Here is a 27,869-nt window from a genome sequence, read left to right on the forward strand (position 1 = left end):
CCCTGCACCCTCGTCTCCCTCCTCCCTCACCTGCCTGTCTCCGGAGCTTCTTATTCTTATTGAATGTTCCACAGTATGGCATTACACTGACCTATTTCAAAAATATCCTGAAAAGCATGTGTTTCTCCATAGAGCTGACCTGTCACTTGCCCTGCGTGTCTTGTGGATAGTGTGGGTGCTTTCACCCAAAAGAAGCCGAGTGCAGAAATAAGGTTCCACAGATTTATTGAAGTTTTGAGTACAAACAGAAATTACTTGAGTATACAGATTAGGTGTCTCATTCACTAGACCCAATTGAGAGAACCCAGACCAGTTCAGTGAGAAACAAGTGGCTCCGAATCTAAAGATGCCCAGATACCCGAACAGCCCAGAAAGCCCCAGATTTGGGTGTGACTGTCCCTTTTGTTAGATCTACTCCACTGGAGGTTCCACCCCTTCCTTGGACCGTCCACCCATCTGATGTAATTTGGTACAACTCTAACACCGGACCTAACTCTGACCATAGAAGGGAGTGAGATGGGATCTGAGCTCACTCTGGCATCTGGTTCCTCTCGAAAAGGTCACCTTGACATTCATTTATCAAAACATTTCCCAACATCCTTGTCCCAAGTTCATTTCTGGTAAACAGTGTGAACAGTATGAACGTCCAAGAGTTATGAAACATTTCAAAACACCCACAATAGATAGGTTTAATGCCACACTGGGGAACATTCTAGGCAGAACTATAACACCACGAGCAGGTGGCGGACCTTTGATCAGAAAAGTTACAAACTGTACCTTTAAGTCATATATAAAGTGAACTAAAAGCCAAACATCAGGTATTGTTTACGTCAGAACAGGAAATCTAGCAATAAAAGCAACACAATGCTGCCACCTGTAGGCTACTGAGCATTGTGCACATAAAGGGACACTCTGGACTTTTCATATATTGTTGAAATTGTCACTAAAAACATGAGGTTTGGAGCAGAGAGATCAGACTTTGAACAGATCCATTTATATAGAGTTTATGAGCAGGACATTATTATTGATATTTTGATTTCTTTTTAATGAGAGAAATAAAAAACACAATCCGTGTGACAATAATAATCGTTAGTTGTGTCCCTAAGAAAGTAAATGTACATCACCAGACGATATATGAAGTAAGATATATGGAGTCATGTAGTAATGGAAAAAGGTAAATAACTTTTATATATTTTGCTGTATAACTCCATATATCTTACTTCACACAGTCGACGTCTTCTGTGTCTGAAATGTTCAAAGCAGTAAAAATAAAGAAGAAAAACCTTGAATGAGATGTGTGTCCAAACTTTTAGAGGAAAACAAAAATAACTTTTATAATCTTGAACATTTTCTTTTTCATTTCACATCTTTGCGACATTAGTTTGTCCCTTTTTTACATAATGTTCCTTGTGAAAAGAAATGAGCTCAGTCACATCAGATGAAACTCTTTACATGACATTTCTATAATATAATAACTCCTGAAATGAGACAATGATCAGATCTGTGGTGTGCACGAAAACACAGCCAATGTCACTCAAAGACGTCAAACTGGTGAAAGTGAAAGTTTGAAATCATCATGAGTGAGGAACTCTACCTTTTTACACACAACTGTGTGAGTTCCTTTGTTCTATGAACAGACTAATGTAAGGCCATTGTTTTACCTTCTGATGACAAAGAGCAGTGTAGAATAGTGCTGTGTGTGTTACTGCGCTGAAATAAAGACAATACACACTTTTGTCTTGAGCATTTAGTAGTTCAGTGTCTCCACAGTCTTAATGTTGTGTTGATGTTTGTGCCAATTCATTCTTTTACGTATCATGAAACAGAGCCAAAGTCACAGGAATTCAATGGTATTTACATCACAGTCAATATAGAACTGTTGACTTTCATCAGAATCAGAAGACTTTTATTGCCATCGTCTGTGAACACCGTTCACAAACTAGGAACTTACTGCGGTGATAAAGTGCAACATAAACACACTGAATAAATACAAATACAAATAAGGACATGCACAAAGTTAAAAAAGATATGCTTAAAATAAAATAAAATACTTAGAGGTAGAAAATATATACAACAGCAGCATCAGAACAACAGTGCAGACATGACTTATTAAAGTGACCGGTGTTATAAAGTGTCTTATGACGAGAAACTGTTCTTATGACGAGAGGTTCTGGTCCCAATGGACCGTAGCCTCCTGCCAGAGGGAAGTGGCTCAAATAGTCCATGTCCAGGGTGAGAAATGTCAGCTGCTATACGGCCTTCTCACCCCGAGTCCTGGAGACAGGTCCTGTAGAGATGGAAGGAGCAGCTAATCACCTTCTCAGCAGAGGCACAATGCGCTGCAGTCTCTGTCTGTTCCTGGCCCCAGTGAACCACACAGTGATGGAGGAGGTGAGGATGGACTCAATGATGGCCGTGTGAAACTGCACCATCATCTGGACCGGCCCCTTGCCTTTCCTCAGCTGCCACGGGAAGAACATCCTGTACTGGGCTTTAATGATGAGGACAGCTGATGGTCGGCTCCACTTGAGATCCTGGGTGATGCAGGTGCTCAGGAAGCGGAAAGAGTCCACAGTGATGATGGGGGAGTCTGTCAGGGTGAGGGGAGGCAGGGAGGCTGTGACTTTCCTGAAGTCCACGATCATCTCCACTGTCTTCTGGGTGTTAAGCTCCAGGTTGTTGCTGCTGCACCAGGACACCAGCCGGTCCACCTACCTCCTGTAGCTGACTCATCGCCGTCCGAGATGAGTCCAATGAGGGTGGTGTCATCCGCAAACTTAACCAGTTTGACGGAGTCGTGGCTGGAGGTGCAGCAGTTGGTGTACAGGGAGAAGAGCAGGGGAGAAAGTACACAGCCCTGTGGAGATCCTGTGCTGATAGTCTGAGTGTCCGAGACATTCTTCCCCAGCCGCACGCGCTGTCTCCTGTCTGTCAGGAAGTCAGTGATCCACCTGCAGGTGGAGTCAGGCACGTTGAGCTGAGCGAGCTTGTCCTGGAGCAGAGCAGGGAGGATGGTGTTGAACGCAGAGCTGAAGTCCACAAACAGGATCCTGGCATTGGTTAACGGGGAGTCCAGATGCTGGAGGATGAAGTGAAGGGCCAGGTTAATGGCGTCTACAGACCGTTTGGCTCTGTAGGCAAACTGCAGAGGGTCCAGGAAGGGGGAGGTGAAGGACTTGAGGTGGTGCAGGAAAAGGCGCTCAAATGACTTCATGACTACAGACGTCAGTGCCACAGGTCTGTAGTCACTAAGTCCAGTGATCCTGGGATTCTTGGGGACGGGGACGATGGTGGACAGCTTGAAGCAGGCTGGGACGTGACATGACTCCAGGGAGGTGTTAAAGATGTCCGTGAAGACAGGAGCCAGTTCCTCATTACAGTGTCTTAGGGTGGAAGGAGAGACACCGTCCGGGCCCGCAGCCTTACAGGGGTTTTGCTTCCTAAAAATCTTAGTCACGTCCTGCCACGTCAGTGTCTGTGTACTCATTCAAACTGTCTATGGCCTTGAACACATCCCAGTCTGTAATGTCCAAACACGTGTGAAGCTCCTCCACAGCCTCAATGGTCCACTTCTTAGAAGTCCTCACAGCAGGTTTGGAGAGTTTCAGCCATTGTTTGTAAGCAGGGATGAGGTGAACCATGACGTGATCAGAGAATCCTCGAGCAGCACAGGGCACAGCTCTGTGGGCTCCACTGACCTTTGTGTAACAATGATCCAGCGTCTTTTGCTCGCTCGTCGGGCATTTAATAAACCGTTTGTATTCGGGCAGTTCCTGGCTCAGATTTGCTTTATTCAAATCCCCCAGGATGATCACTAAAGAGTCCATTGAGGTTCGCTCCACGTTCAGAATCTGATCTGCGAGCACATGCTGGGCCTCGTGGGTGTCTGCTCACGGTGAAGCACAAGATGCAAGAGTAAGAAATGTCCCTGTTTCTCCTCATCAGCGGCGCCAGTTCGTCCGTCTTGTTGCTGAGTGAGTGAACGTTAGAGGAAAATCCCAGGTAAGGGCATCTGGCTGCCAAGTCTCCGAAGGCATATCAAGGCCCCTGCACACTTTCCTCGTCTTCGGCGTCTCATTCTTTTGGCCAAAAAGTGAACTAAATCTACTGCAGGCACTAAGAAAACTGGCAGTAGATCAGCAGGAGTTGTTCTGATGTTTAAGAGCTCTTCAAGGGTGTAAGAGCACGCTAACACATGATATACATACAAAAACAAGCAACACATAATGTACCAAATCACCAGGGTGACCGTACGTGGCGCCATCTTGGATTATATTGCAACACAAAGTTCAAGTACAGCACTAGGATAGAAATGTGCAAAATAGACTTAAATTGTACCAATCTAACTAGAATTTTGATGAGGTCAACGTAACCCACAAGGTAACGTGATGCCAGAACAGCCTTCTCAGGTGCCACCACCAGCAACAGGGTCAAGCTGAGCAGAAAAGTAAGGGACAGACCGTAGGGTACCCCCATGCATCTGAAAGAGAACAGAAAAAGTGCAACTATCACGTTTGAGGGAAAGGTCGAATCAGGTCGGGTAGACCCTGAGTGGGAGGTGTCTGTAAGGTCAGTTTCAGGTCACAGAAAGATTGTCTCTAGGACAGAATAACTAAGAATATATCATTGACTGTATGAGCACATTCCTCGGAATGACATGAGCTGTTTTTAGGTGGTATCTGTCTGTGAGCAGATATGCAAAAATAGATGACAATAGATAGATTAGCAGACAGACAACTACATTTTTTAGAATAGAGCATCGGAGCATCTCTTACCGGCCACGAGGCACAGATAAGCACAGTGGAAGTGGAATGCCGGAGGGTGGGTACTAGAAGCCAAAGGGAGAGCAGCAAGGAGGCATGCACATTCATTGCTTGAGAGCTGGCGTGAAGGGACAATGAGAACCTGGGCCCTCAAGTGGCAAAGCCCGCCTACAGAGCGTAATGCCAAATATTGCAAGAGGCATGTGCCTTTTGTTAACTCAAGAGGAGCTAATGAATCATGCAGAACACAAAAAAAGTCATTCATGCGAGGTGCATCAAGGACGATATCCTGACATCTTGTACCTTCAGAATGACAAAATTGAACCAATATGGGGAGTCTTCAATCCCAACCACAGAATGCCATAATATTTGTGAGATCTACTTAAAGGGTTTATTTTTAACACAACAATCAAAGTCATACAAATAAAAACATAAAATAAATGAGTCAATTGTTTCTGTTGAACAGAAAAAAATCATGTCAAATCTTTATCAAAATCACCACATTTGAAGCTATTATTAGATCTGAAAATCTCAAACAAATAAGTTTACTTTGTACTGTTTAACTACATTTTTAAGTAGGTACTTTAATACTTTTACTTAAGTAGATTTATTCATGTGATACTACTACTACTACATGACTTAAGTTTGCAGTTTGTCTTTGAGAGGAAATAAAACATTGTAAATAAATCTCTTGTCAAATGAAGTCAAAATAAAATCAACATTTACAAAGTGATTTTTCTACAGATTTGACTGTTGTATTTTACACAGAGGAGGGTGAGTCTGTCGGACACAGAGACACTGAGGAGTCAGGACAGAGCGTAAACCCAGGGAGCAGAGTCTGAGTGAATGTGGTGTTGAAGGTGTGGAGGTGGGTCAGTTGGTCAGAGGAGACTGTGTAGAAGGACAGAGAGCCAGCAGGACAGTCCACAAACACTGCAACTCTCCCAGAAGAGGAGCAGGACTGAGGGAGGAAGGTTTCTTTGTTGTTATGATGAACAGAGAAACCACCTTCTGAACAGACCAGACGCCAAGACTGATCATTGTATCCAAATGCACTGTCATCACTGCCTCCTTTCCTTCTGATTCCTCTGTAAGACACTGATATAAAAACCCTTCCACTCCACTGGACCTCCCAGTAACAGCGACCAGTCAGACCAGTGGAACACAGAATCTGTGGCCAGAAGTCAAATCTGTCCTGATGATCTGGATACGGCTGCTTCTCTGTCACACGTGTCACCTTCTTGTTGTTGTCAGACAGTTTGAGGTTTCTGTGAGCTGTGTTTGGATCCAGAGTGAGATCACAGAAATCTGATGGAGAGAAGACACAACACAGCAGCAGTTAGTCCCATGTGGAGACACACATTTAATTATAGTTTAATATGGGTCAATCTATTCATGAAAGATGGATTTAAGGGCATTCAATTATTTATTATTATTAAGAATGTTATTATGTTATTATTATGATGATTTTATTTCTGTCTCTATTCCAGTCTTATATTTGGCTCATGTTTCTTTTGCATCAGCTGACGTGTTTCCTTTAGTTTCAGAGCCTCACTAGTTCTGATGGGGCTTGGTGCACACAGGGGCTGAGACATGTGACTCTGTGTTTCAGGAGCTTGTTCACAGCTTTTGTCCTTTTTGCCAGTGTTTGTGTGATATCTGTTGTTGTTCTAGTGATGAGGAGGAGGCAGCAGAGGCACAGCTCAGAGGAGAACAGGGGATTGGTTTAAATCCACTGTCTCCAGAAGAAGAATGAAGATCACTGTTGTGTTTGAGCTGAAACATGAGTGCAGTTACACAGCTCCAGACTGGACTCTTCAGGATCTGCTTTAAGAAGAACTCTGGATTCAGTCATGGACACAGCTGTGGACCTCACAGTCTGAGGCCACACAACAATATATATTCTATGTGAGGTCCTTGGACCATTTTATCCATTTAAATAAGTGTCTGTTTCAAATGGAGTTTCTCAAAACTTACACTTTCTGAGTCCTGGTGTTAACCTCACAGCTCCAGCATGGTCCAGTCTGAAACACACGACATCAGACTGAAACACACGACATCAGACTGAAACACGCGACATCAGACTGAAACACGCGACATCAGACTGAAACACGCGACATCAGACTGAAACACACGACATCAGACTGAAACACACGACATCAGACTGAAACACACAACATCAGACTGAAACACACAGCATCAGACTGAAACACATGATATCAGTCTGAAACATGAAGCCATTTTTAAATCTCATTTTAAGACAGGTTTGTTTTGATGGTTTTTTTTTTTTTATATAAATAAATAACTGAATACGTGTGCAGGGAGTTAGCCATGGAGTTTTCAGAACTGTAACATGTGGTAGTGGTCAGGCAGAGAGCCATTGACATGTGCTCTGCAATAGAAGAAGAAAAAGACTTGTAGTAGACTTACACCAATACTTAGTTTATTAAATATTTAGAAACCCCACAATGACTAAACAGCACTTAACAAGTCATGATGTCATGATCCATGTTCTTCCATCTCCCTGTTTTGCCTCTTGTCTTGCTCCTTCCCCTCCCTCACCTGCCTGAGCTGGAGCTGGGCGGAGCTCCTGGCTCCTCCTGCGCACACCTGGAACTCATCAGTGCAATCAATGCCACCTGCCGCAGGATAAGAGGAGCCAGGACCAGACACTCGGTGCCAGATCGTCCACGTGTCAACTTGATTATCTTGCTTGTCCTTGCTTTTTGTATTTTTGCTTGCTGTTACCTTGCTCATTGGATTTTGTGCTACCTTTCAGATCTTGCTCCCTGGACCGTCCCAGCTCCCTCGCTCCTGGCTCTGCTCCGGCCTGGCTTCTCAGCCCTGGTACAGTCTGTCTTGTCTTGCCTCTGCACTACACGTCACTGGACCCTGCCTCGCACCCTGCTCCTCGTTCTGGCTCTGCTCCCCTTGTCTCCATCCCTGCACTCCATGACCCCGGACCCTGGCTGCTCCTCCACTGCCTGCACCGTCGTCTCCTTCCCACTCCACGGTCCGCCCCTGGACCCTGGCCTGCACCTCACCCACCGCTCATCGCCAGATCTACCTTCATTATTGTTCAATTGATGACTTATTGTAAATAAACACTGTAAACCTTTCCACGAGTCTTGCATCTCTTGGTCCAATCTGCCTGCATTACGACAGAACGATCTGGCCAAAAAATGGACCAAGCAGACTCAGTGTCGGATCCCACGCTCCGCCAGGCGCTCTCTCACCACGGAATAATCATCAGACAACACGACCAAACCATTCAGACTCTGTTGGAGTGTAACCAGTCTCTGTCCCATTGGGTGGCTCAACTAAACACTCGCCGCGCTGCTCACTCCCGCTCCCTCGGCTCCAGCCACCGGGGCCACCACCACCGGGGCCACGGCACCATCGAGCCCCCTGGAGTCGAGGGGCATGGACCCGGACCCCTATTCAGCTCAGCCCAGCCTCTGTCGGGGCTTCCTGTTTCAGTGCATGTCTATGTTTCAGCAGTGCCCAGCCCGCTTTATGTCTGACGCTGCAAAGACTCGTTATATCTGCGGACTAAGAGGGAGAGCGCTCCAGTGGGCAGAGGCTAAATTTGCTAAGACTGTGCTGAACCACAGAAACTTTGAGGACTTTCTGAAGGATTTTAAACTAGTATTTGACCACCCACATTACCAGGCGGATGCTGCTTCCTGCCTGCTCAGCCTGACCCAGGGATCTAAGTCGGTAGTGGACTACACTATAGAATTTTGGACTTTTGCCACTGAAGTGGATTGGACTGACAGCTCCTTAAAAGCTGTATTTTTAAAGGGACTTAACGACTGACTAAAGGACAAACTAGTTTCCCATGACGAGCCTCCCGGCTTGAGAACTCTGATTGCCCTAACGAACAGGATTGATAACCGTTTGCAAACACACCGAAAAGAGAGACGCCATTCACTCGCCGGGCCTGACGGACGCCATCCACCTATTCGGACCGAGGGGCGCTTCTCTTCACCACCGACCAGGGAACCCATGCAGCTGGGTCGTGCTCACCTCTCGGCCGAGGAGCGTCTGCATTGCTGCCTGGCGGGGGAGTGCCTTTATTGCGGCAAGAAGGGGCACTACCTAGTCTCCTGTCAGGTCCAGTTCGGCCAAAAGACCAGGCCCACCAGTAGCCCTGTGGGTACTGGTGGGTCAGCAGGCCATCCCCGAGAAAGACAATAAACTGTTACTCCAGGCCACGCTGTGCTTTCGCTCAGAGACTTTACCTGTTTTAGCTCTCGTTGATTCCGGAGCCGAGGAGGACTTTATTGATCAGCGGGTGGCCGAGCAGTGGGGAATGGCTCTGGAGCCTTTGAAGCGTCCCCTCACTGCACTAGCTCTTGACGGAAAACTTTTAGCTCAAGTCACGCACGTCACGGAACCAGTCACCTTGATTTTATCCGGCAACCACCATGAGTCCCGCAGCTTCCATGTGATCTCTTCCCCTTCCTCCCCATTGGTCCTGGGTTATCCATGGCTAAAGACTCATAACTCTACTATCGACTGGGTCCGGAGGAGGGTGTCGGGGTGGAGCTCCTCTTGCCACGCCCGTTGCCTCCAATCTGCTCTGTCACATGCTGGGGGGGCTACCTCCACTTTCGACCAGTCTCCCGAGGCACCGGATCTTTCCTCAATTCCGGAGGACTACCACAATTTGAGGGAGGTTTTTAGTAACAGTCGGACATCAATGTTAAAAATAAATACCCCCTTCCACTCCTCGACTCCGCATTCACACCACTTCATGAAGCCACCGTCTTCACCGAATTGGATTTATGGAACGCCTATCACCTGGTGCGCATTAGGGAGGGGGACGAGTGGAAGACCGCTTTCAAAACCCCTCTAGGCCATTTTGAATATCTCGACCCTGGCTCGCACTCTGCTCCCTGCTCCTGTAATGTCCGCACCGTCGTATCCTTCCCACTCCACGTTCCGCCTCTGGACCCTTGCTTGCACCTCGCCCACCGCTCATCGCCAGATCTACCTTCATTATTGTTCAATTTGTCACTTATTGTAAATAAACACTGTAAACCTTTCCCCGAGTCCTGCATCTCTTGGTCCTATCCGCCTGCATTACAACAGATGAACTGTGACTTTAAAGTACATTAGAAATAGTGAGGCGCCACCTCATGGCCATATCAAGTAATACATCAAAAATACATTGGTAATACTGACTGTTACAGCACATGTCAATGATGTTGACTTTGAGAAATCCTAAAACACATATATTTACTTCCTAATAATCCAAGACTGGATCTACCAGAACTGAACCAGGACTAAACGAGGACTGACACAGGAGGATTGTACCAGGCCTGAATCAGGATTAACCCAGGACTACACCAGGATCACAGTGAGTAGAAAGGAAAAGCAGACTACATAGGACAACCACAGGACTTAGGTGTATGTACATATATATATCGACTCATCCTCAACATGTTGTTATGACCCAAAGAGATCAAACATATTTATTGACACGGGAGGTAAGGGTTCAAGCAGTTTATTATTTTCGTGGCTTCTGTTTCTTGTTAATACAGAAAAGGAGGTGTGGAAAAAAAAAAAAAAACCTTACCATACCCCGCGCCCAACAAAAAACAAAGTAACAAAGGGAAATGACCAGCGCCAGTGCACCGCTGTCCCTACCCTAACAAAAAAAAAAAACCCATAAAATTTCCCTACACAAAATAAGGCAGGGACACCAGCAGAGAGCAATGCCGGACCCAGAGCGCGCAAAGTACATATGTGCTCTGGCGGTGAGCAGAGAGCAGAGAATGTGAGCAATCCAGACTCATGATATTTAAAGCCTCCAGTGCACGAAACCAAAATACCCCGACCAGGAACAAAACAAAAAATATATACTAAAATAGTGTATATTAAAATACTCAGCTCACTACTAACTAACTTAAACTAAACTGCCTTAAACTGCCTTGATTAAAGCTAGCTCTTCTTTCTCAATGGTAGAATACTGCTGCTGGTGTTTATTGAGTTTTTTTGAGAAATAAGACACTGGGTGCTAGACTCCATCAGGACTATCTTGGAAAGCTCCCACCCCTGCGTCCCACGCATCTCCAGTGAGTTTAAACAGCGCACAAAATGTGGCGTGGCTAGAATTGGGGTGTTGTAATCTACCTGCCTCTTCAAACGGCCCTGCTTGTCTGGGTTTACTCTTTAAGGGTGCTGTTTTATAGGGTGTGAATCACCCACATCGATATCATGGCTGAGCACATGCGTCTGGCTGGGAATAATGGCAAACAATGACCTATGAGACTGGATCAAATTCACAACAGCAGTACACTGGGGAACATCAAAATGAGTCAACAAGAGAGGCAAGTTATCCAACACTACAGAATTGAAAAAAATTGAAAATTTCCCCTGAATCAAAGCCGCAGGAAACGTGTCTACCTCCGGTTCAGCACTGGACAGCTCCTCTTGGACACGAACAGCCAGACAAACGCATGGTTGGGGAACTTCAGCATTGGCGTGCACTATACATAAAGTGTCAACATGTTAACATGGCACAAAGAGGACCTACGTCGCCTGTCAGGTGTAGAGACCAAATAATCCCTATCACCCACTTTCCTGTCTGTCAAGGCCCACTGTAGTGAGCTTGCACGCTTGACCCTGGTATTGGTAACAAAACTTTTTTACCAGGCTGAAACGCTCTCACCTTCATCTTTTTTGTCAAACAAGGACTTCATTTTAGCTTGTGCAACTTTAAGATTTTCTTTTGCAATCTCACATGCACAATGTAGCTTCAGTCTAAATTCACTGACATAATCCAAAATATTTTTTTTTCACTTCTTGGACAACCACTTGTCTTTTAATAACTTCAACAGGCCACATACGGTGTGTGCGAAAACCAACTCAGACAGGCTAAAGCCCAGGGACTCTTGAACCACTTCCCGAATTACAAACATTTGCAAATTAACCCCCTCATACTAGCCTTTTTTGAACTCCAGACAGTAAATGCGAAGCATCGTTTTAAAAGTCTGGTGGAAACGCTTGAGTCTTGACTCTCAGGGTGGTACGCACTGGAATGACAGTACTTCTTGATCAACTGGTGAAGGACTTGCGTGAAGATTTTAGACATAAAGTTAAAACCCTGGTTTGTCTGAACAACTCAAGGTAAACCAAAAAGCAAAAAAAAAAAAACGAGTGCTTTCACGACAAAGGGAGTAGTGATTTTATGCACGGGGAAAACTTCTGGAAAGAGGGTCGCTGCGCACATGATAGTTATCAAAAACTTGTCTCCAGACTTGGGGCGAGTCGGCAGACCTACAATCAACCAACAAGTGTTCAAATGGTTCATCAACTGCAGGGATACGATACAGTGGTGCTAGAGGAATGACTTGGTTTGTTTTTCTGGAAACCTGGCACCAATGACAGGGTTTACAGTGACAATGGTTAACCCCAGCCAAAAAAATTGACGCAGAATGCAGTTGTATGATTTCTTCATTTTTCACTGTCTTTGGAGTGGGGATAACAATTTGCCTAACAGCACTCCAGTCTTTAACAGGAGAAATATTCAAAGGCGTACATTTACACATCAGCAACCCATCCTTCACAAAATAACCAGTGGACATTGATTCAACATCGTCACTGGTTACAGTCTCATCAAATAAATGTGCCAACGACACATTGGACTTTTGTTCAGCCCTCAACTGTTGTTTGGAGAACGACAGCTTGCTCAAATTAGGTAAGTCAGTATCACAATTTATATTACTTTTCACAGCACCGTTATCGTTCACTATTTCAGAAACACCAAAAAAACTGTTACTCAGATCAACTTCGTCTTTATCCTGTTCCCTTTCACGCTTTGCGACTGTACGCTTAACAGCACAGGATGTAAAAACATTTGGATTTTTTTGTGAGCTCATCAAGGCAAGAGCTTACAACTAGGACAGGTGTCATTAACACTTTTCCACCTGCTAGATCATTTCCCATGATGACCGAAACTTCTGATATTGTAAAACCAGAGCTTCCCTGGACCACAAATCTGACTGAATCACAATCTTGTGCAGGACGACTCCGATGTTGTGCATATTAAAGCTGTGCACAAGGACATCTCCAGAGAGTGGCAACACGCCCTCGAGCACAAAAGACTGGGAGGCTACAATATCCCGTAATATTTTCACTGGAACCTTCTCATCATCAGCGGAAACAGACACAAACCCGTCCAAAACAAAAGGCTTAAAATCAGTGTACTCACAGGGTTTTCCCGGCTAACAGTTTTAACTAAAGCGACAGATTTTGAATAATTTTTCTTTAACACTGGACAACTGGAAACAATATGTCCTTTCTTCTTACAATAAAGCATGTTACATCATGAACTTTAATCTCATCCATTTTAACATCACCATTGGACACAGAACTAACAGGTTCTGTAGGATTAGAAACATTTTTAACTGTTTCTCTGCCATTACAGCTGCTTCTCTCAAATTTCTTAAAACACTGCCCTTTGCATTAACACATATTCATCAACCAACATAGCAGCCTGATGCACGTCGAAAACTTTGTTCTCATTCAAATAAATTGCAACTTTTTCGGGAAGTCAATTTTTCAAATCTTCCATCAGAATTAACTATTGTAGCTGGTCAATATTATTTACATTCTGATAGGAGCACTACCTGATAGGAGCACCAAACAAAATATCTTTATCTCAAACAAAATCAACATAAGTCAGTTGTAGTTTTTCCTCATTTTACAAAACTTTTGTTGGCACACTTCTGGGATTAGCTCATAAGCAGAGAGAATAGCAGATTTTACTTTATGTAAATCTAAACTATCCTCGGCGGAGAGAGCCATGTAGGCGTCCTATGCCTTTCCAACTAAAGTACACTGCAAGAATAAAGTCCACACTAATTTTAGCCATCTTAATGTTTCATCAAATCATTCAAAAATTGTAAAGTATTTCTCAACATCCTTCTAATTCAATAAAGGCACCAAACGTATATTTTTACTCACTTCAAAATCCGTACCCAATCTGAACTCACGTGACCCAATCCCAAGCTCCAGTTCACCCAGTCAAATTTCAGTCTGCTTCTCCAGCCTCTGCTGCTCCAGATGTAGTTCCTTTTCCCATAATGCCAGCCTTCCTAACAAGACTTCCAGCTCATTTAAATGGACAGCCTCATCTATTGCACCAGACGAGGATAAACGTAGACTTTTAGGCAACGCAGCCGCAGGAAAAATGCCACACTCCACAAATGCTGATAACACCTCAGTTTTGATCACTGACTTTTTAGCTTGTTTAGTGACCACAACCTAATAATGTTCAGCTAAAATTAGCAACTGGTCCTTCATGCACCTATGAAAGGCTTCCAAAGTGGGTGCCTTAACAAACTCATCTAGGTGGAAGTCCATCTCCACCTAGAATCCTACAGCCTACAATAAAACAAAGTCAAATGCATAATTAAACAACCCTTGCACAAAATAGCCTGCTACACTGAAAGACCTCCTCTACCTGCATAAAACAATTCAGAAAAGCATCTCAAAATACATTAGTTACCACCAAAGTCATAACAAATTGCACAATTATGTAACAAACGCAAAAGTGGAACAACCATACCTCACAACATTACCACAAAAACAAATGAAAGACAACTAAGGGCACAAATATGACAGCATTTACCATACCCTGTGCCCAACAAAAAACAAAGTAACAAAGGAAAATGTCGTAACGGTGGGTGTAGGTGCGCACCAAGGAGTGCAGACTCGGGGCAAATTCACGGTGTTTATTTACAATAGTGCAGAAGACAGTTCAGACAGTTCATGTATCACACACGGGGACAGGGAGTGGGAGGCAGGCCAGACGGGCATAGTCCAGAGCGGGCAGGAGACATCCAGGGCCAGAGCACGACAGGACAAGACGCGGGAACAAGAAGGACCGAGCAGGAGTAATCCAGCAAGCGGGAGCCAGGGTAGGTGACGGGAAACAAGCCAGAGACCAAGACAGGACAGGAGGCGAAGACACACGTAGGATCCAGCAGACAACAACAGGACAGGCCGGGTGAGGAAACGCAGACAACGACAGCACAGAACAGGGTGAGGAATCTCGCGCCGAGTGTCTAGTCCCAGCTCCTCATATGCTCCGCAGCCGGTGGAGGTAATTGCGCTGATGCGCTCCAGGTGCGCGCGGGAGGAGCTGGGAACTCCGCCCAGCTCAGACAGGAGAGGGAGGGGAAGGCACACAGGGAGACAGATACTAGAGGCATCATGACAGAAAATGACCGTGGTGAGCCGGCCAACATAAAATAAAGACAGTGTGCTGAACAGGCCAACCCTATAGGAGCAGTAGGAGCTACCAGTGCCCTGCTGTCCCTACCCGAACAAAAAACAACCCATAAACTTTCCCTACACAAAATAAAGAACGAACACAGGACACCCGGACTCAACAGGCCAAAAGAAAGAAAGAAGCTAAGCTAACAAAATGCTATATGGACCTGGAATGGAGGCACCAGCAGGGAGCAGTGCCAGACCCAGAGCGAGCGGAGTACATGCGCGCTCTGGCGCAAAGGAGCAGAGACTAGCGGAGAGCGGGGAGCAGAGAGTGCGAGCACACCAGGCTCACAATATTTAAAGCCTCTGGTGCGGGAAATCAAAACACCCAGACCAGGAACAAACACACAAAAAAATATATGTATATATTATAGTGTATACTAAAATAACTTGGGTAAAACTTCTCAGTTAATTACAAACTTAAACTTATAAAAATAAACAGGAAAAAATTGGGAATAAGTTCTTATGACTTAAAAAAAGCAAACAAACAAAATACTAGGAAACTGAGAAATACAGGGGGTGCCTAAGGTGCCTAAACCTAACACAAGTGCACAGGTTAGAGACCCAGTCCTGTCAGAACCCCACCCTGAGTCCTGCACAGTGGACCCTCAGATCCAGACTGAGACCAGGAGAAGGACCAGGTCTAAACCCAAGATCCAGGACAGACCTCAGCCCAACCCCATCGAGCTCTGGGACAGTCCTGACACTTCTGTCTGTAAGGCTTGAGAGGGGCCATGCTCAGGAATAAATACTACTATAAATACTACTACTACTACTACTACTACTAATACTACTGAACTTTGTGCCAGTTTTCAATTCTTGTGAGATCCAGTATTTAGAGAGATATAAACGATAAACCCGGTCCATCATCTGGACCAATGCAGATGGAGCTGGTATTTGCCTGAATGTTTTTGGTTCCTCTGCCTTTGTGCCTAAAGGCCTCACCTCCAGTGTGCTGCTGTGTGTGTGGTTGTGCCTTTGACAGACAGGGGGCGCTCTCACCTGACAGACAGCAGGGGGCGCTCTCACCTGACAGACAGCAGGGGGCGCTGGTCCTGTAGAGCGGTCAGGAGCTCGGCTGAGGGTCCTGGATGGTTGTAGCTCAGGTCTAACTCTCTCAGGTGGGAGGGGGCGGAGCTTAGAGCTGAGGCCAGAGCAGCCCCGCCCCTCTGTGAGACCAGACATCCAGACAGCCTAAAGACACAGCATTACACTCATGTGGACACAAGGGGGCAGAGTGCATCATGGGAGCATCTCACCTGAGCGTCTCCAGTCTGCAGGGGGCGCTCTTCAGTCCAGAACACAGCAGCTCCACTCCTGAGTCCTGGAGGTCGTTGTGACTGAGATCCAGGTGTGTGAGACTGGAGGAGGTGAGGACTGAGGCCAGAGGCCCACAGCTGTGAGGGGACAGTCCACAGAGGGACAGACTGGGAAGACAGAGGGACATTAGAGACTAGAACCACCACACAAGAGTTTAAGCCTCAGCCTGTGGGGCCGGTGCTGGTCTTTTTTTACTCCAGACTGGAGCAATATGAAGGGAATGTGCGGCTGAAGACAGCGGCCGCTCCCCTCACATCTTTCCCATCTGACACAGAGTGACTCTGCTGTGGCTCTATGGTCGACCCTTCCCATGCGGTGAGTCATTTGTTTCTGGGCTGGTGGATTATTGATGGACCATTAGTGCTTCACGTAGATTTTATAGCCCCACTCCACACCTGCATTTAACTAAAAATTACACAGATAAAAAGTCCTATGTCTTTATGTTACTTTTATCTAATGTAATTCTTTTGGCCCTTTCAAAATAAAATGTCCTTATTGTGGAAAAAATGAAAAATTTTAAAATGACAATGCACTAACTTTGCACAAAACCAGAGCATCAGAGAGTTCAGCTGATTTTTTGCCTGAATGATGTATTGAATTGGATATTTTACTTGAAGTAAACAAATGAACATAACATCAATGCAGGTCTATTGTTTGCTGCATAGTTTTAAACATAGATGAAATTTCACCAAGTAATTGTCATAAGCACATTACTATTGGCAAAGTAATAATAAATAAATAAATAAATAAAAATGCAGCAGAATACAGGAATTTATGTCATTTGCTGCAAAATTCTTGTGGAGATCCCCCCGGTTCCCTCTACACATTAGCATCATTTGGACCCGCTCCTTCTCCCCACCTGGCCCTCCTCCACCCGCCTCCCTCTCCTCCTCGCCTGGCTCTCATCCTCTTCGCCCGGCTCTCCTCCTCCTCGCCTGGCCTTTCTCCGCCCCCCTCCCTCCTCCTCGCCTGGCCGATTTTTCTTGTTTTGTCTGATGTTTCCTGTTGTTTGATTTTCCTGTTTGTTTTTGTGTGTAGGCAGCACGGTGGCTGAGTGGCTCATGTCTCACAGCAAGAGGGTTTGGTTTGATCCCCGGGTCGCCCAGGTCTTTCTGTGTGGAGTTTTGCATGTTTCTCCTCGTGTCTGGATGGGTTTACTCCGGGTACTCCGGTTTCCCCCATCAACCAAAACATGAACGCCCTTCGAGACAACTGTTGTTGTGATTTTGGGCGTTACAAAAAAAAAAAAGTGAACTGAAAATGAATTGAGTTTATGTAGGCCACATTGAAACAGAGGACTGGTAGATGACTGATGGGTCACTGCATTGCAAGTGCTCCCAGTACTTGCAGAGACGCATTCAATCATCGAGTCTCTGCATTCAATCCAAAATGAGACAAATAAGAAGTCTCATATCTTTTTGTAACTTTTATCAAATGTTTTGTTTGCAATGCAATAAATAAAAGCATGATTTTTATTTTATTTCTTTACTCTAAAATCTTGTGTTGAATATTGTGCGTTACAAACATTGATGTGAACTTCTTTCTCAGTAAGAATGCTACACATGCTGATTTTAAGATGTCCTTCCTGCCACCTGTTACTTCTGAGTAACAGGTGGCAGGAAGAACATGAGGTTTTACAATCCATCTTTTCAGTGACTGCACGCAATCTTTTCAGTGACATATTCTATCTTGTGGTAACAGTTAACAGTCTACCCATTTATGACTGTGTATGGGCAGTATGTAAAATTACATTAAGTATCAGCCTTCTATAGATAGTATGTTTCTCAGGGTATAACTACTGGAAAGGCTACTTTGTAGTGTACCACATGTGCTTGCTGTCTGTACCTTCCTCTTCTGGTAACAGGTAAACATCTTTCAACTCTTGACTTGGTTTGCAATAATTTCTTACACTATCAGCACTTTATGTAATAATACTAAGTAATATTAACCCCTCTGACCTGAGCTGTTCCAGTTTACAGTGAGGACTCTTCAGACCACCAGACAACATCTCCAGCCCTGAGTCCTTCAAGTCGTTGTGACTGAGATCCAGGATTTTCAGACTAGAGGACTGGGAGCTGAGGATTGAGGACAGAGCTTCACAGCTTCTCTCTGACAGGTTACAGCTGCTCAATCTAGAGAGAGAGAACAGTGTTTATGTAGAAGTTGAATCAAACCATCCTCTGTTAAACAAAAGTTACTCACAGAGATTTCTTGGAGGCCTTGACCAATGGCAGCAGCCTCAGGAGAGCCTCCTCTGAAGCAGAGTATCTCTTCAGCTCAAACTGCTCCAGATCTTCTTTTGATGACAGTAAGATGAAGGCCAGAGCTGACCACTGAGCAGGAGACAGTCCACCTTCAGACAGACGTCCTGACCTCAGGTATTGTTGTACCTGCTCCACCAGAGAACGATCATTCAGTTCATTCAGACAGTGGAGCAGGTTGATGCTCCTCTCTGCAGACACATCCTCACTCAGCTTCTTCTTGATGTACTCAGCTGTTTTCTGATTGTTCTGGGAGAAATTTTCTGTCTGTGGCAGCAAACCTTGTAGAAGGCTCTGATTGGTCGACAGTGAAAGACCTAGAAGGAAACGGAGGAGCAGGTCTAGATGTCCATTTGGACTCTGTAAAGCCTGGTCCACAGCTGTCTGGTGAAAATGATTTAAGTTGTTTGTCACACTAAACTGTTTAGACATTTTTGTTTTCTCTGAGAGCAGGTTGATCCCAGTGTTGATGAAGCTCTGATGGACGTGAAGAGCAGCCAGAAACTCCTGCACACTCAGATGGATGAAGCAGTAGACCTTGTCCTGATACAGGCCTTGCTCCTCTCTAAAGACCTGTGTGAACACTCCAGAGTACACTGAGGCCGCTGCAGCGTCCAGTCCACACTCACTCAGGTCACTCTCATAGAAGATCAGGTTTCCTCTCTGCAGCTGCTCAAAGGCCAGTTTTCCCAGATACTCTACCATCTTCCTGGTCTCTGGACTCCAGTGTGGGTCTGTCTCAGATCCTTCTTCATACTTGATGTTCTTGACTTTGGCCTGAATCACCAGGAAGTGGATGTACATCTGAGTCAGGGTCTTGGGCAGCTCTTCTCTCTCTCTGCTTTTCAACACATGCTCCAGGACTGTGGCAGCGATCCAGCAGAAGATTGGCATGTAGCACATGATGTGGAGGCTTCTGGACGTCTTGATGTGGGAGATGATTGTGTCGGCCTTGTCTCTGAACCTCTTCCTGAAGTACTGCTCCTTCTGTGGGTCAGTGAACCCTCTGACTTCTATCACCATGGAGACGCACTCAGCAGGGATCTGATTGGCCGCTGCAGGTCGTGTGGTTATCCAGAGGCGAGCGGAGGGAAGCAGGCTCCCCCTGATGAGGTTTACCAGCAGCACGTGCAGTGAGGCGGACTCTGTGGGGTCAGTCAGGGCCTTGGTTTTGGTGAAGTCCAGAGGAAGTCTGCACTCGTCCAGACCGTCAAAGATGAAGAGCACCTGGAGGTCTTCAAAGCTGCAGAGTTCTGTTTGTGTTTGACTAAAGAAGTGATGGACAAGTGTCACCAAGCTGAAGCTTCTCTCCTTCAGCACATTGAGTGCTCTGAAAGTGAACGGGAACAGCAGCTGTATGTCCTGGTTGGCTTTGCCTTCAGCCCAGTCCAGACTGAACTTCTGAGTGAGCACTGTTTTCCCGATGCCAGCCACTCCCTTTGTCAGCACTGTTCTGATTGGTCCATGTGTGTGAGCTGGGCCTTTAAACATGTCTTCACATTTGATGACTGTCTCTGCTGGGTCTGGTTTCCTGGAGGCTGTTTCCATGTGTCTGACCTCATGTTCCTGGTTGACCTCTGAAGACCCTCCCTCTGTGATGTAGAGCTCTGTGTAGATCTGATTCAGAAGGGTGGGGTTTCCTGCTTTAGTGATGCCCTCAAACACACACTCAAACTTCTGCTGCAGGTTAGACTTCAGTTTACGCTGACAAACTCCAGAATAACTCCCTGAATGAAGACAACAGATACAGGCCTGAGTCTCAGAGAATATAAAACGACTGTGAGCACCTTGTTAAATGTGTTAAATGGTCCTACTTCTCCACAGACGCTCAGCCAGCTCCTTCTGCTTCATCCTCCTCAGGAAGTTCAGTGTGATCTTCAGAACAGCCTCACTGCTGCTCCTCTGCTCTTCATCCTTCACAGGCTCTAAGCATTCTGGGTAATCTGTACTCAGAACCTTGTGGAGTTTCTTCAGCTCCTTCTGGACAAAAGTGAAGATGTCCTCCTCCAGAAGCTGAACAGACACATTATAAACAACACAAATGCAGTCAGTGTCAGATCTGTGTGGAACAAGTTCTCATTCATCTGAACATTTACAAACTTTAGTGACAGACCTTAAATATGGAGTCCAGCTGTGTCTGATGGTGCTGACCACTGGAGACCTCTGGACCCTGCTGCTCCACTCTGTGAGAGAGACTAATTTAACACTTATTTTCATTACAATTTTTTTATTAAACATAAACTTACGGCTCTGTGGCAAAATTAAATGGAAGTTCCATAGAGCGGTCACTCCTGAGGGACTCACAGATGGGACCAGGTTCAGAAGGAGAATGTTTATGATGGATCCTGAGACACAAAATAAAACACACTTCAGTCACAATAACTCGAATTAACACTTGTTTTCACCTCACTCCGTAATCCATCATCACATAGAATACCTTTTGGTTCTTTCTGTTGGTTCATTTTCACACAGTCAAACACAAACAACTGTAGACACTGTTCTTATAAAGTGGTTATTAAGGTTGTCCACACTGTATACCATAGTGTTACTGGGAGTATACTGTAGGGGTCGCGACAGTGACATACTACCTGTAGTCTCTACCGCGCATGTTTTGGTCCACTGCTAATAAATAGCTTGTGTGCAATACAAATGGATTAGTTATTTTGAACAGTACAATCCAGTCTGTACATGGACTGGATATATAATTGGACATAGCTGACCAGATAGCCACCTCGTTCCAAATAGGATGTGAGCATGAGTGTATTTCAAGTCGTCATTTTGGGCTTACAATCCGTTCGATATAATCCTAGTATTTTTATTTTGCCATTGTGTCCATCAGCTGCCTTCCCCAAGGTTGCTCCGGCAAGAGTTAATTTGAAAGATAGCGTTGCGAAGCACCCACTTCCTGCTAAACCAGCGGTGGGGATGGGAAGGGGCATTACATTCCAAATCTTCACTCCAGGTTGGGTCTTTAGTTGCTATGATACTTGTGGTCGAAAAGACTCGTGGGTGAAAAACAGTAATGGCAGATGGATTCTTGGCGACCAGATGTTTCGTCTTTCGTCCTTCACTGCGATGTTGGTGAAAGCTGGCATAAGTCACAGTAAGAATACTATATCTTCATAGCTGCTACCCATGTGTCACACGTGCCCCAATGCCCATGTGTGGTGAGTGAGTGTGTGGTGTTAGTGAAACACTTGTTTTATGAATGAAATGTTAGTAACTTATATGTGATAATGTTTGGTGATATGGTCATGTTTCCATCTACTTTTAGATTCTGTAAACTGTTACATCAACCTGCCCAGGGACGACAGGTGGAAATGATCATTTTCTGCTCTAACCTGGTACAATGCATCTTTCCTTTTGGTCAGTGTTTAGTGACACTGTCCCTGTATGAATAAAAAACATCCCATACAGAGCAGCACAGTAAAGCCCTCTCTACTCCAAAACACAGGACTTCTGCCAGTGTGGGCCCTGTACAACTAAGACACATCCACACATTCAAAAATAAAACTATTACAAGAAAAGACCAGAGAAAGTCAAGCATTTCAAACTGTTCACATCCAGACAAACATGAGCAATGCAGCATGAACAAGTCTCTCCATGGACCAGCACCAAAGAACATCTGACATGTTAGTGTCAAATTAACCATCTGTTAGGAGATGCTTGAGTCTTTCTGTAGTCCTGGTTTAGTTCTGGTTTAGTCCTGGTGTAAACCTTCTTTAGTTCTAGTTTAGTCCTGGTTTAGTCCCGGCCTCCTGTTGGTGCTCAGAGTCAGGACTAAACATGAGGAATCAGAGTTTCAGTTTTCTGCAGCTAAAACCTGGATCATTCCTTCCTGAAGAAGTGAGACAGGCCTCTGCTCTGATAGTGTTTAAATCCAGGCTCCAAATAGTTTGTTTTGTGAGTTTAATGTCTTTCTTATTCTGTAAAGCTCTTTGAATGACTTTGTGTATAAATTGTGTTATAATAAACTTGTCTAATTCCTCCTCACAGTCACAGAGGTCATCTGCAGCTCTTACACTTATGTTGAGTTTAATAAAAAACAAGTCATCCATATCATTCTAAAAAGGCTGTGAACATAAAGTCCTGACATTATGAGGTGAGTCTGACTTACTCTGGACCATGTTCTCTTTTAAAATGAATCCATTGTCCCATAGACTCATCACTCTTGAATGAGACGCCTCTGGCCCCAGGAGCAGGTCTGTGGACACAGATGGAGCAGTGGCTTTAGTCTGAGCTCTGACATGGAGAACAGTGGTGGAGTGTTAGTGATCCTCTCTTACCTGTGAGCTTTTATAGAGGGAGGGGCTCCGTCCTCTCTGGTCTCTCTCTGATCCATGCTCAGTCCAGTCTGAGTGACAGTGAGAGGGCAGAGGTGCTGCTGAGGGACACAGGGGACCTCACATTAGATCACAGTCCTCAGCACTGGAGTCTGGAGTCTCATTTAAGGACTTCATTCCTGTGTTTTATTGTAACATGTGTCTAACTGCCCCGTGTTTCTTCTACATTGTTTACTGGTAGTTTGAGAAAGTTTCATTTTCTTCTATGGATTTTTTGTTTCACACATTTTTCTGTACAGTTATTTTTGAGATGCATTTTATTTTTTGGTCACTTTTATTCCAGATTAACCAGATATTTGTTTAGGAGTTTTCTCTTGATGAACAACAGACCAAGTGGCATCATACCCACAATCCTAAGGCAAGACACTTCAAACAGAAACACAGAGACAATGTACCGTAAAACAGACAGTAAAGAATCAAAGACACAGAGGCACATTTGGACTCAGCGACAGGTTGGTGGTTCTATTCCCATGTGTGTTAATGTGGACTCAGCAGAACAGAGAAATAAACCTGACATTACTCAGAGCTTTAAAGCTGAACTCCTTCCATCACTGCTGCTGTCTGGACCTGTCCTGGACCTGGACTTTGGACTCTGTCTGTGGACTTGGATCTGGCCCAGATCCTGAGTCTGGTCCTAAACGTTTCCCTCTTTACTTTTCTACAAACATCTTATTTTCTCTTAAAGGTGCACTGTGTAACTTTGCTGTGGAGGGTCAGACACCTGCTTGTTTATATTTTGTGTTGCTCAGAATGTTCCACAGTATGGCATTAAACTATATATTGTAACAAGCAGGTGACACTATTCCATGCTGATCTCGCTCAAAGTAAACATTTATTTATTTATTTTTTGAGTTATAAAAAAATAAAATAAATTCAATTCATTTATTTTTGTAACGCCTAAAATCACAACAACAGTTGTCTCGAAGGGCGTTCATGTTTTGGTTGATGGGGGAAACCGGAGTACCTGGAGGAAACCCATCCAGACACGAGGAGAAACATGAAAAACTCCACACAGAAAGGCCTGGGCGACCCGGGGATCAAACCAAACCTTCTGCTGTGAAGCATGAGCCACTCAGCCACCGAGATATACACACAAAAACAAAACAACAGGAAAAATCAGACAAAACAAGAAAAATCGGCCAGGCGAGGAGCAACAAAATATATGTTTAATGCCGTATTGTGGAACATTCTGGGTGACACAGTCACATCTCCGTAGAGACAGTGAGGTGGTGTACACTCCTCCAGAAAAGTTCCATAATGCCTCTTTAATGGAGCGTCCAGGGCCTGAGGGTGTGTGTGCTTCAGCCTGTGATCCCTGTAAAACTGCTCGTCTGATTCTGTTGAGCACAAAACTAAAGATTTTGGACTAAATCCATAAATCATAATGTTTTACTCTCAGATGGGACAGAGACACATTTCTCTGTTGATCACATGGTATTTTCACGAGTCACATCAACATGTAAATCCACAAATGTTGAACCTGATTGTTTCTGTTTGTGACTCGAGCCAAGAACTCACATTATTACAGCAAATATCTGTGTTTGAATCAGACACATTTGACTCTTCTGTGTTAAATATGATTGTTCTATAGAATGTTGTGATGAAACACAGCCATAGCAACACAATAAAAATAATAAATAATAATAACGAATAAAATATGAATGATTAACCTTCATCAGCCTCTGAAGGATCACAGTCCAACATCTTTACAGCTTTAGGCCCCAGGGAATGTGGAAAATATGCTAATTATGGGAAGGCCGTGCAATATTATCAAATGTTGAATGGTTGTTTTTCTGATGAACTGCATTTATTGATGTGTCCACTGTGTGTGTACTGTATGTTATAACGTTATATGTGTTTCTATATGTGGCATTAGTTCCTTTGTCCCACGACAAATTTCTCCTAAGGGAGACAATAATGGCTAATCTAATCTACTGTTTATCAGAGATCACAGGAGAGACTTTATATCAAACCTTTGACCTGTGATTAGGAACATAAAACAAACATTAACAGCCTCATATCCCAAACACTCAAGTCTTTCTGACACTTCTCTGTATAAACTACATCAGAAAACCAAAAGATAATTTGGTGATGGAATAAATGTAAATAAGCTGTTCTCAGCCTGCAGCTCCTCTGGCCCTGTCCCTCTACATTTGAGCTGCTCAAAGTGACTCCTACATCTGTAAAACAATGTCTCTGGCCCTATCATCGACACTCTATGGTTCAGCATAAGACCCTAACCCTAACCCTAACAGGCTACAGCAGCTACAACACGTCATGGAACAGTACTGCAAATTTGTGCTCAAATAAAAGTACAGCTGCGTGGTTAAAATGTACTTTTAACATAGTGTTAGCGGCATGTTTGATCCTTATTTGATATAAATTGATGAGTTTAAATCTAAAGTGAAATATATCAAAGCACAATCTGCATATTCTGTGAGCTCTGTCCAATCAGAGCAGGCGATGCAGTGATGTTATGTGTGTTTGTTTATAAAGGAGCAGATACAGAGGAGAGACAGACGTGGATCAGGACCATTGGGACTTGTGCTGTACTCACTACTCATATGATTTTAAAGGTAACTAAGTATAATTACATGGCTGCAATTATACTCCATTACAAGAACAAGTACAGGTTTAAAATTTACTCCAAAAAGTACAATTACTTCAAAAATCTATACTCAAACACAGACATAGAGCAGAAAACTGGACTAATTCAGTTGTTTTCTCAGATTGAAATGAATCAAGTCCAAGTTCAAATCTAAGCAAAAAGTTCAGTTTATTCTAAATGTAAAACAGGTGAATCTGAAAATGTGACTCAATAACCCATTAGAAGTGAAGAGTCTGATACCATAAAACTAGGATTACATAAAGAATGTGTTCAAAAAGCCACAAAGTGACTGTGACACAACACAAGTAAATATAAGTCATTATTACCTCAGACAAACAGTCCAACATCTCCTGAGTCACTGTGAGCCTCCTCTGCTCCTCTGCTCCTCTGCTCCTCTGCTCCTCCTCTGTTTGATATAAAGTCTCTCCTGAGATCTCTGATAAATGTGAATAAAACAACCTAATCTGGTGTTTTTACAGCTGTGTGCAGTAAAGATGTTGGACTGTGATCCTCCAGAGGCTGATGAAGGTTAATCATTCATATTTTATTATTGGGCCCATTTAGTTCAGAGTGTTGACTCTCCAGCGCCGCCCTGCTGGTGGTGGGAGGGGCTGCGTCCTCTCTGCTCTCTCTGTGATCCAGGCTCAGTCCAGAGTCCTACAGAATGACATCACACTGTTTAGCCCCGCCCACTGCTCACATGGTTCATCTCATGTCGTTTTGTCAATCGCCTCCATAAAGAAACTTTCAAATCAAAATGTAAAGGAGGAGACGCCAAAAGAGCTAAACATTTATGAAATACAACTGTACAATGAAATGTTCCCATTGAGAAGAAACAAAAACACAAAATGACCTTCCATCAAACAAACAGTAATCAGAAGTCAGACTTTGAATTAGATGTGATTTATAAAGACATGGGTCACAAAGAGCAGAATCCACAGATTAGATAATGACTTATTAACACCATCTGAAGAAAAAATGACATCAGAAGATATTAACGAGGTTAGAACATGACATAGAACATTCTACTGCACTTCACCTGGAATCTGTTCGTTGCTGTTCACAAGTTGCTCCCTGTCAGATGTTTCAGATGCCCTCCCGCTGACCGCCCGGTGATGACTGACCAGATCCTCCCCTTCCCTCACCTGGATGATCCGTGTCCTGGATGAGCCCCCTCTGTCCCTGAGTCTTGAGTGGGCCCTGGGACTAAAAATTTGAACTGTATCTGCAAATGGACTCATCATAGTCCTGGTTTAGTCTTGGTTCAGTCCTGGTCTAGTCCTAGTCATTCAAACTAAACCAGTTTACCAACATAATTGAAGAAGACAAAGAGGAACAATCTTTTGAACTCTTCCAAAGGGAGAGAGACAGAGCACGCCGCCATCTAGAGGTGCAAAGTGAAACTGCAAACACATTATTAATTATCACATTAAAACCCCTTAGCATTCCGAGTCATTTTGGTGAAATTGCCTTTGTTCTGACGTCTCCAAATTAAAATAATCACCATTACTGACCCCTCAGTAGTAAAATGCACAAGTTTGGGGTCTTTGTAAAGGTAACACCCTATAGTTTTACCCACAGGTGTCAGGATCACTGTAAGTTTGTCTGCTGAGCATTTATACACTTTGGAACACACATTAAAAAATGAATAAATAAAAAATTCTCATCCTCGCCTAAATTTTTTTTGTGAAAATGGTGTAGAAAGCTACAGTAGGAGCTGGGGACAAAAATACACTATATCTCAACTGACAAGATTGTTGACCACTTACATTTCAAATTTGAGGTCAATACCTATAAAAATGAGAGTTTTACAATCATTTTATCATCAGTAAGTTTAGACCTCTCCAAACCTATCCGAATGGAGACATTTGAAAAAGTGCAATCACTTTTGAATGTTTCAACCCACAGACAGTGAGACTCAACTGAAAACTCACACTGAGAGGAATCTGTATCTGCAGCTGCTCTATTACTGTACATTTATATATCAAAACACAATATAAAATGTATATTTGTATATGAAATATAGTCAAAACAAGTGGTATGGGTCAAAATAAATATATATTTACAAACCACACACAGCAAACATTCAACAAACACACACACACTGCAAAATGGAAACAAACACACACTAGACACGAGTCCTGCTCGGACCAACTTCTGTCATTGTATCCTCTACTCCTGAGTCCACCATGAGATCTTCCCTCGGCTCCACGAACCGCTCCGGGTCCGAGATGCCTCTAGTTTAACTTGTCCTCGGTTGCGTACTTCCTTTGTTTTGTCATGA

The 27,869-nt window shown here is 44.2% G+C and overlaps 2 protein-coding genes across 2 annotated transcripts in view; one reads left to right on the top strand and one right to left on the bottom strand.

Moving 5' to 3' along the window:
• LOC129456146 (NLR family CARD domain-containing protein 3-like) overlaps positions 1 to 27,869 on the top strand; it is a 217,679-nt gene that overhangs the window by 19,801 nt on the left and 170,009 nt on the right. The window lies entirely within an intron of this gene.
• On the bottom strand, positions 5,408 to 26,058 carry LOC117387011 (NLR family CARD domain-containing protein 3-like). Its single transcript, XM_055229700.1, has 12 exons — positions 25,912 to 26,058; positions 22,921 to 23,018; positions 22,752 to 22,838; positions 20,881 to 20,979; positions 20,748 to 20,817; positions 20,449 to 20,647; positions 18,576 to 20,361; positions 18,332 to 18,505; positions 16,313 to 16,480; positions 16,083 to 16,247; positions 6,741 to 6,787; positions 5,408 to 6,071 (listed from the first exon to the last, which is right to left on the bottom strand). Exons 1-12 carry the CDS (start codon positions 25,930 to 25,932, stop codon positions 5,524 to 5,526), a joined length of 3,462 nt encoding a protein of 1,153 aa, XP_055085675.1. The 5' UTR covers positions 25,933 to 26,058; the 3' UTR covers positions 5,408 to 5,523.

Source organism: Periophthalmus magnuspinnatus, chromosome 19, assembly GCF_009829125.3.
Source record: "Periophthalmus magnuspinnatus isolate fPerMag1 chromosome 19, fPerMag1.2.pri, whole genome shotgun sequence".
Taxonomy (NCBI): Eukaryota; Metazoa; Chordata; class Actinopteri; order Gobiiformes; family Gobiidae; genus Periophthalmus; species Periophthalmus magnuspinnatus.

Bases quoted from the DNA above. Each gene is read 5' to 3' on its own strand.
- LOC117387011 (XM_055229700.1), bottom strand. From the start codon at position 25,932: ATGTTGGACTGTTTGTCTGAG. The intron at 18,506-18,575 runs GTGAGTAACTTT...CTCTCTCTCTAG, and splicing joins AAGGCCTCCAAGAAATCTCT to ATTGAGCAGCTGTAACCTGT. The intron at 6,072-6,740 runs GTAAGTTTTGAG...TCTCTCCATCAG, and splicing joins AACACCAGGACTCAGAAAGT to ATTTCTGTGATCTCACTCTG.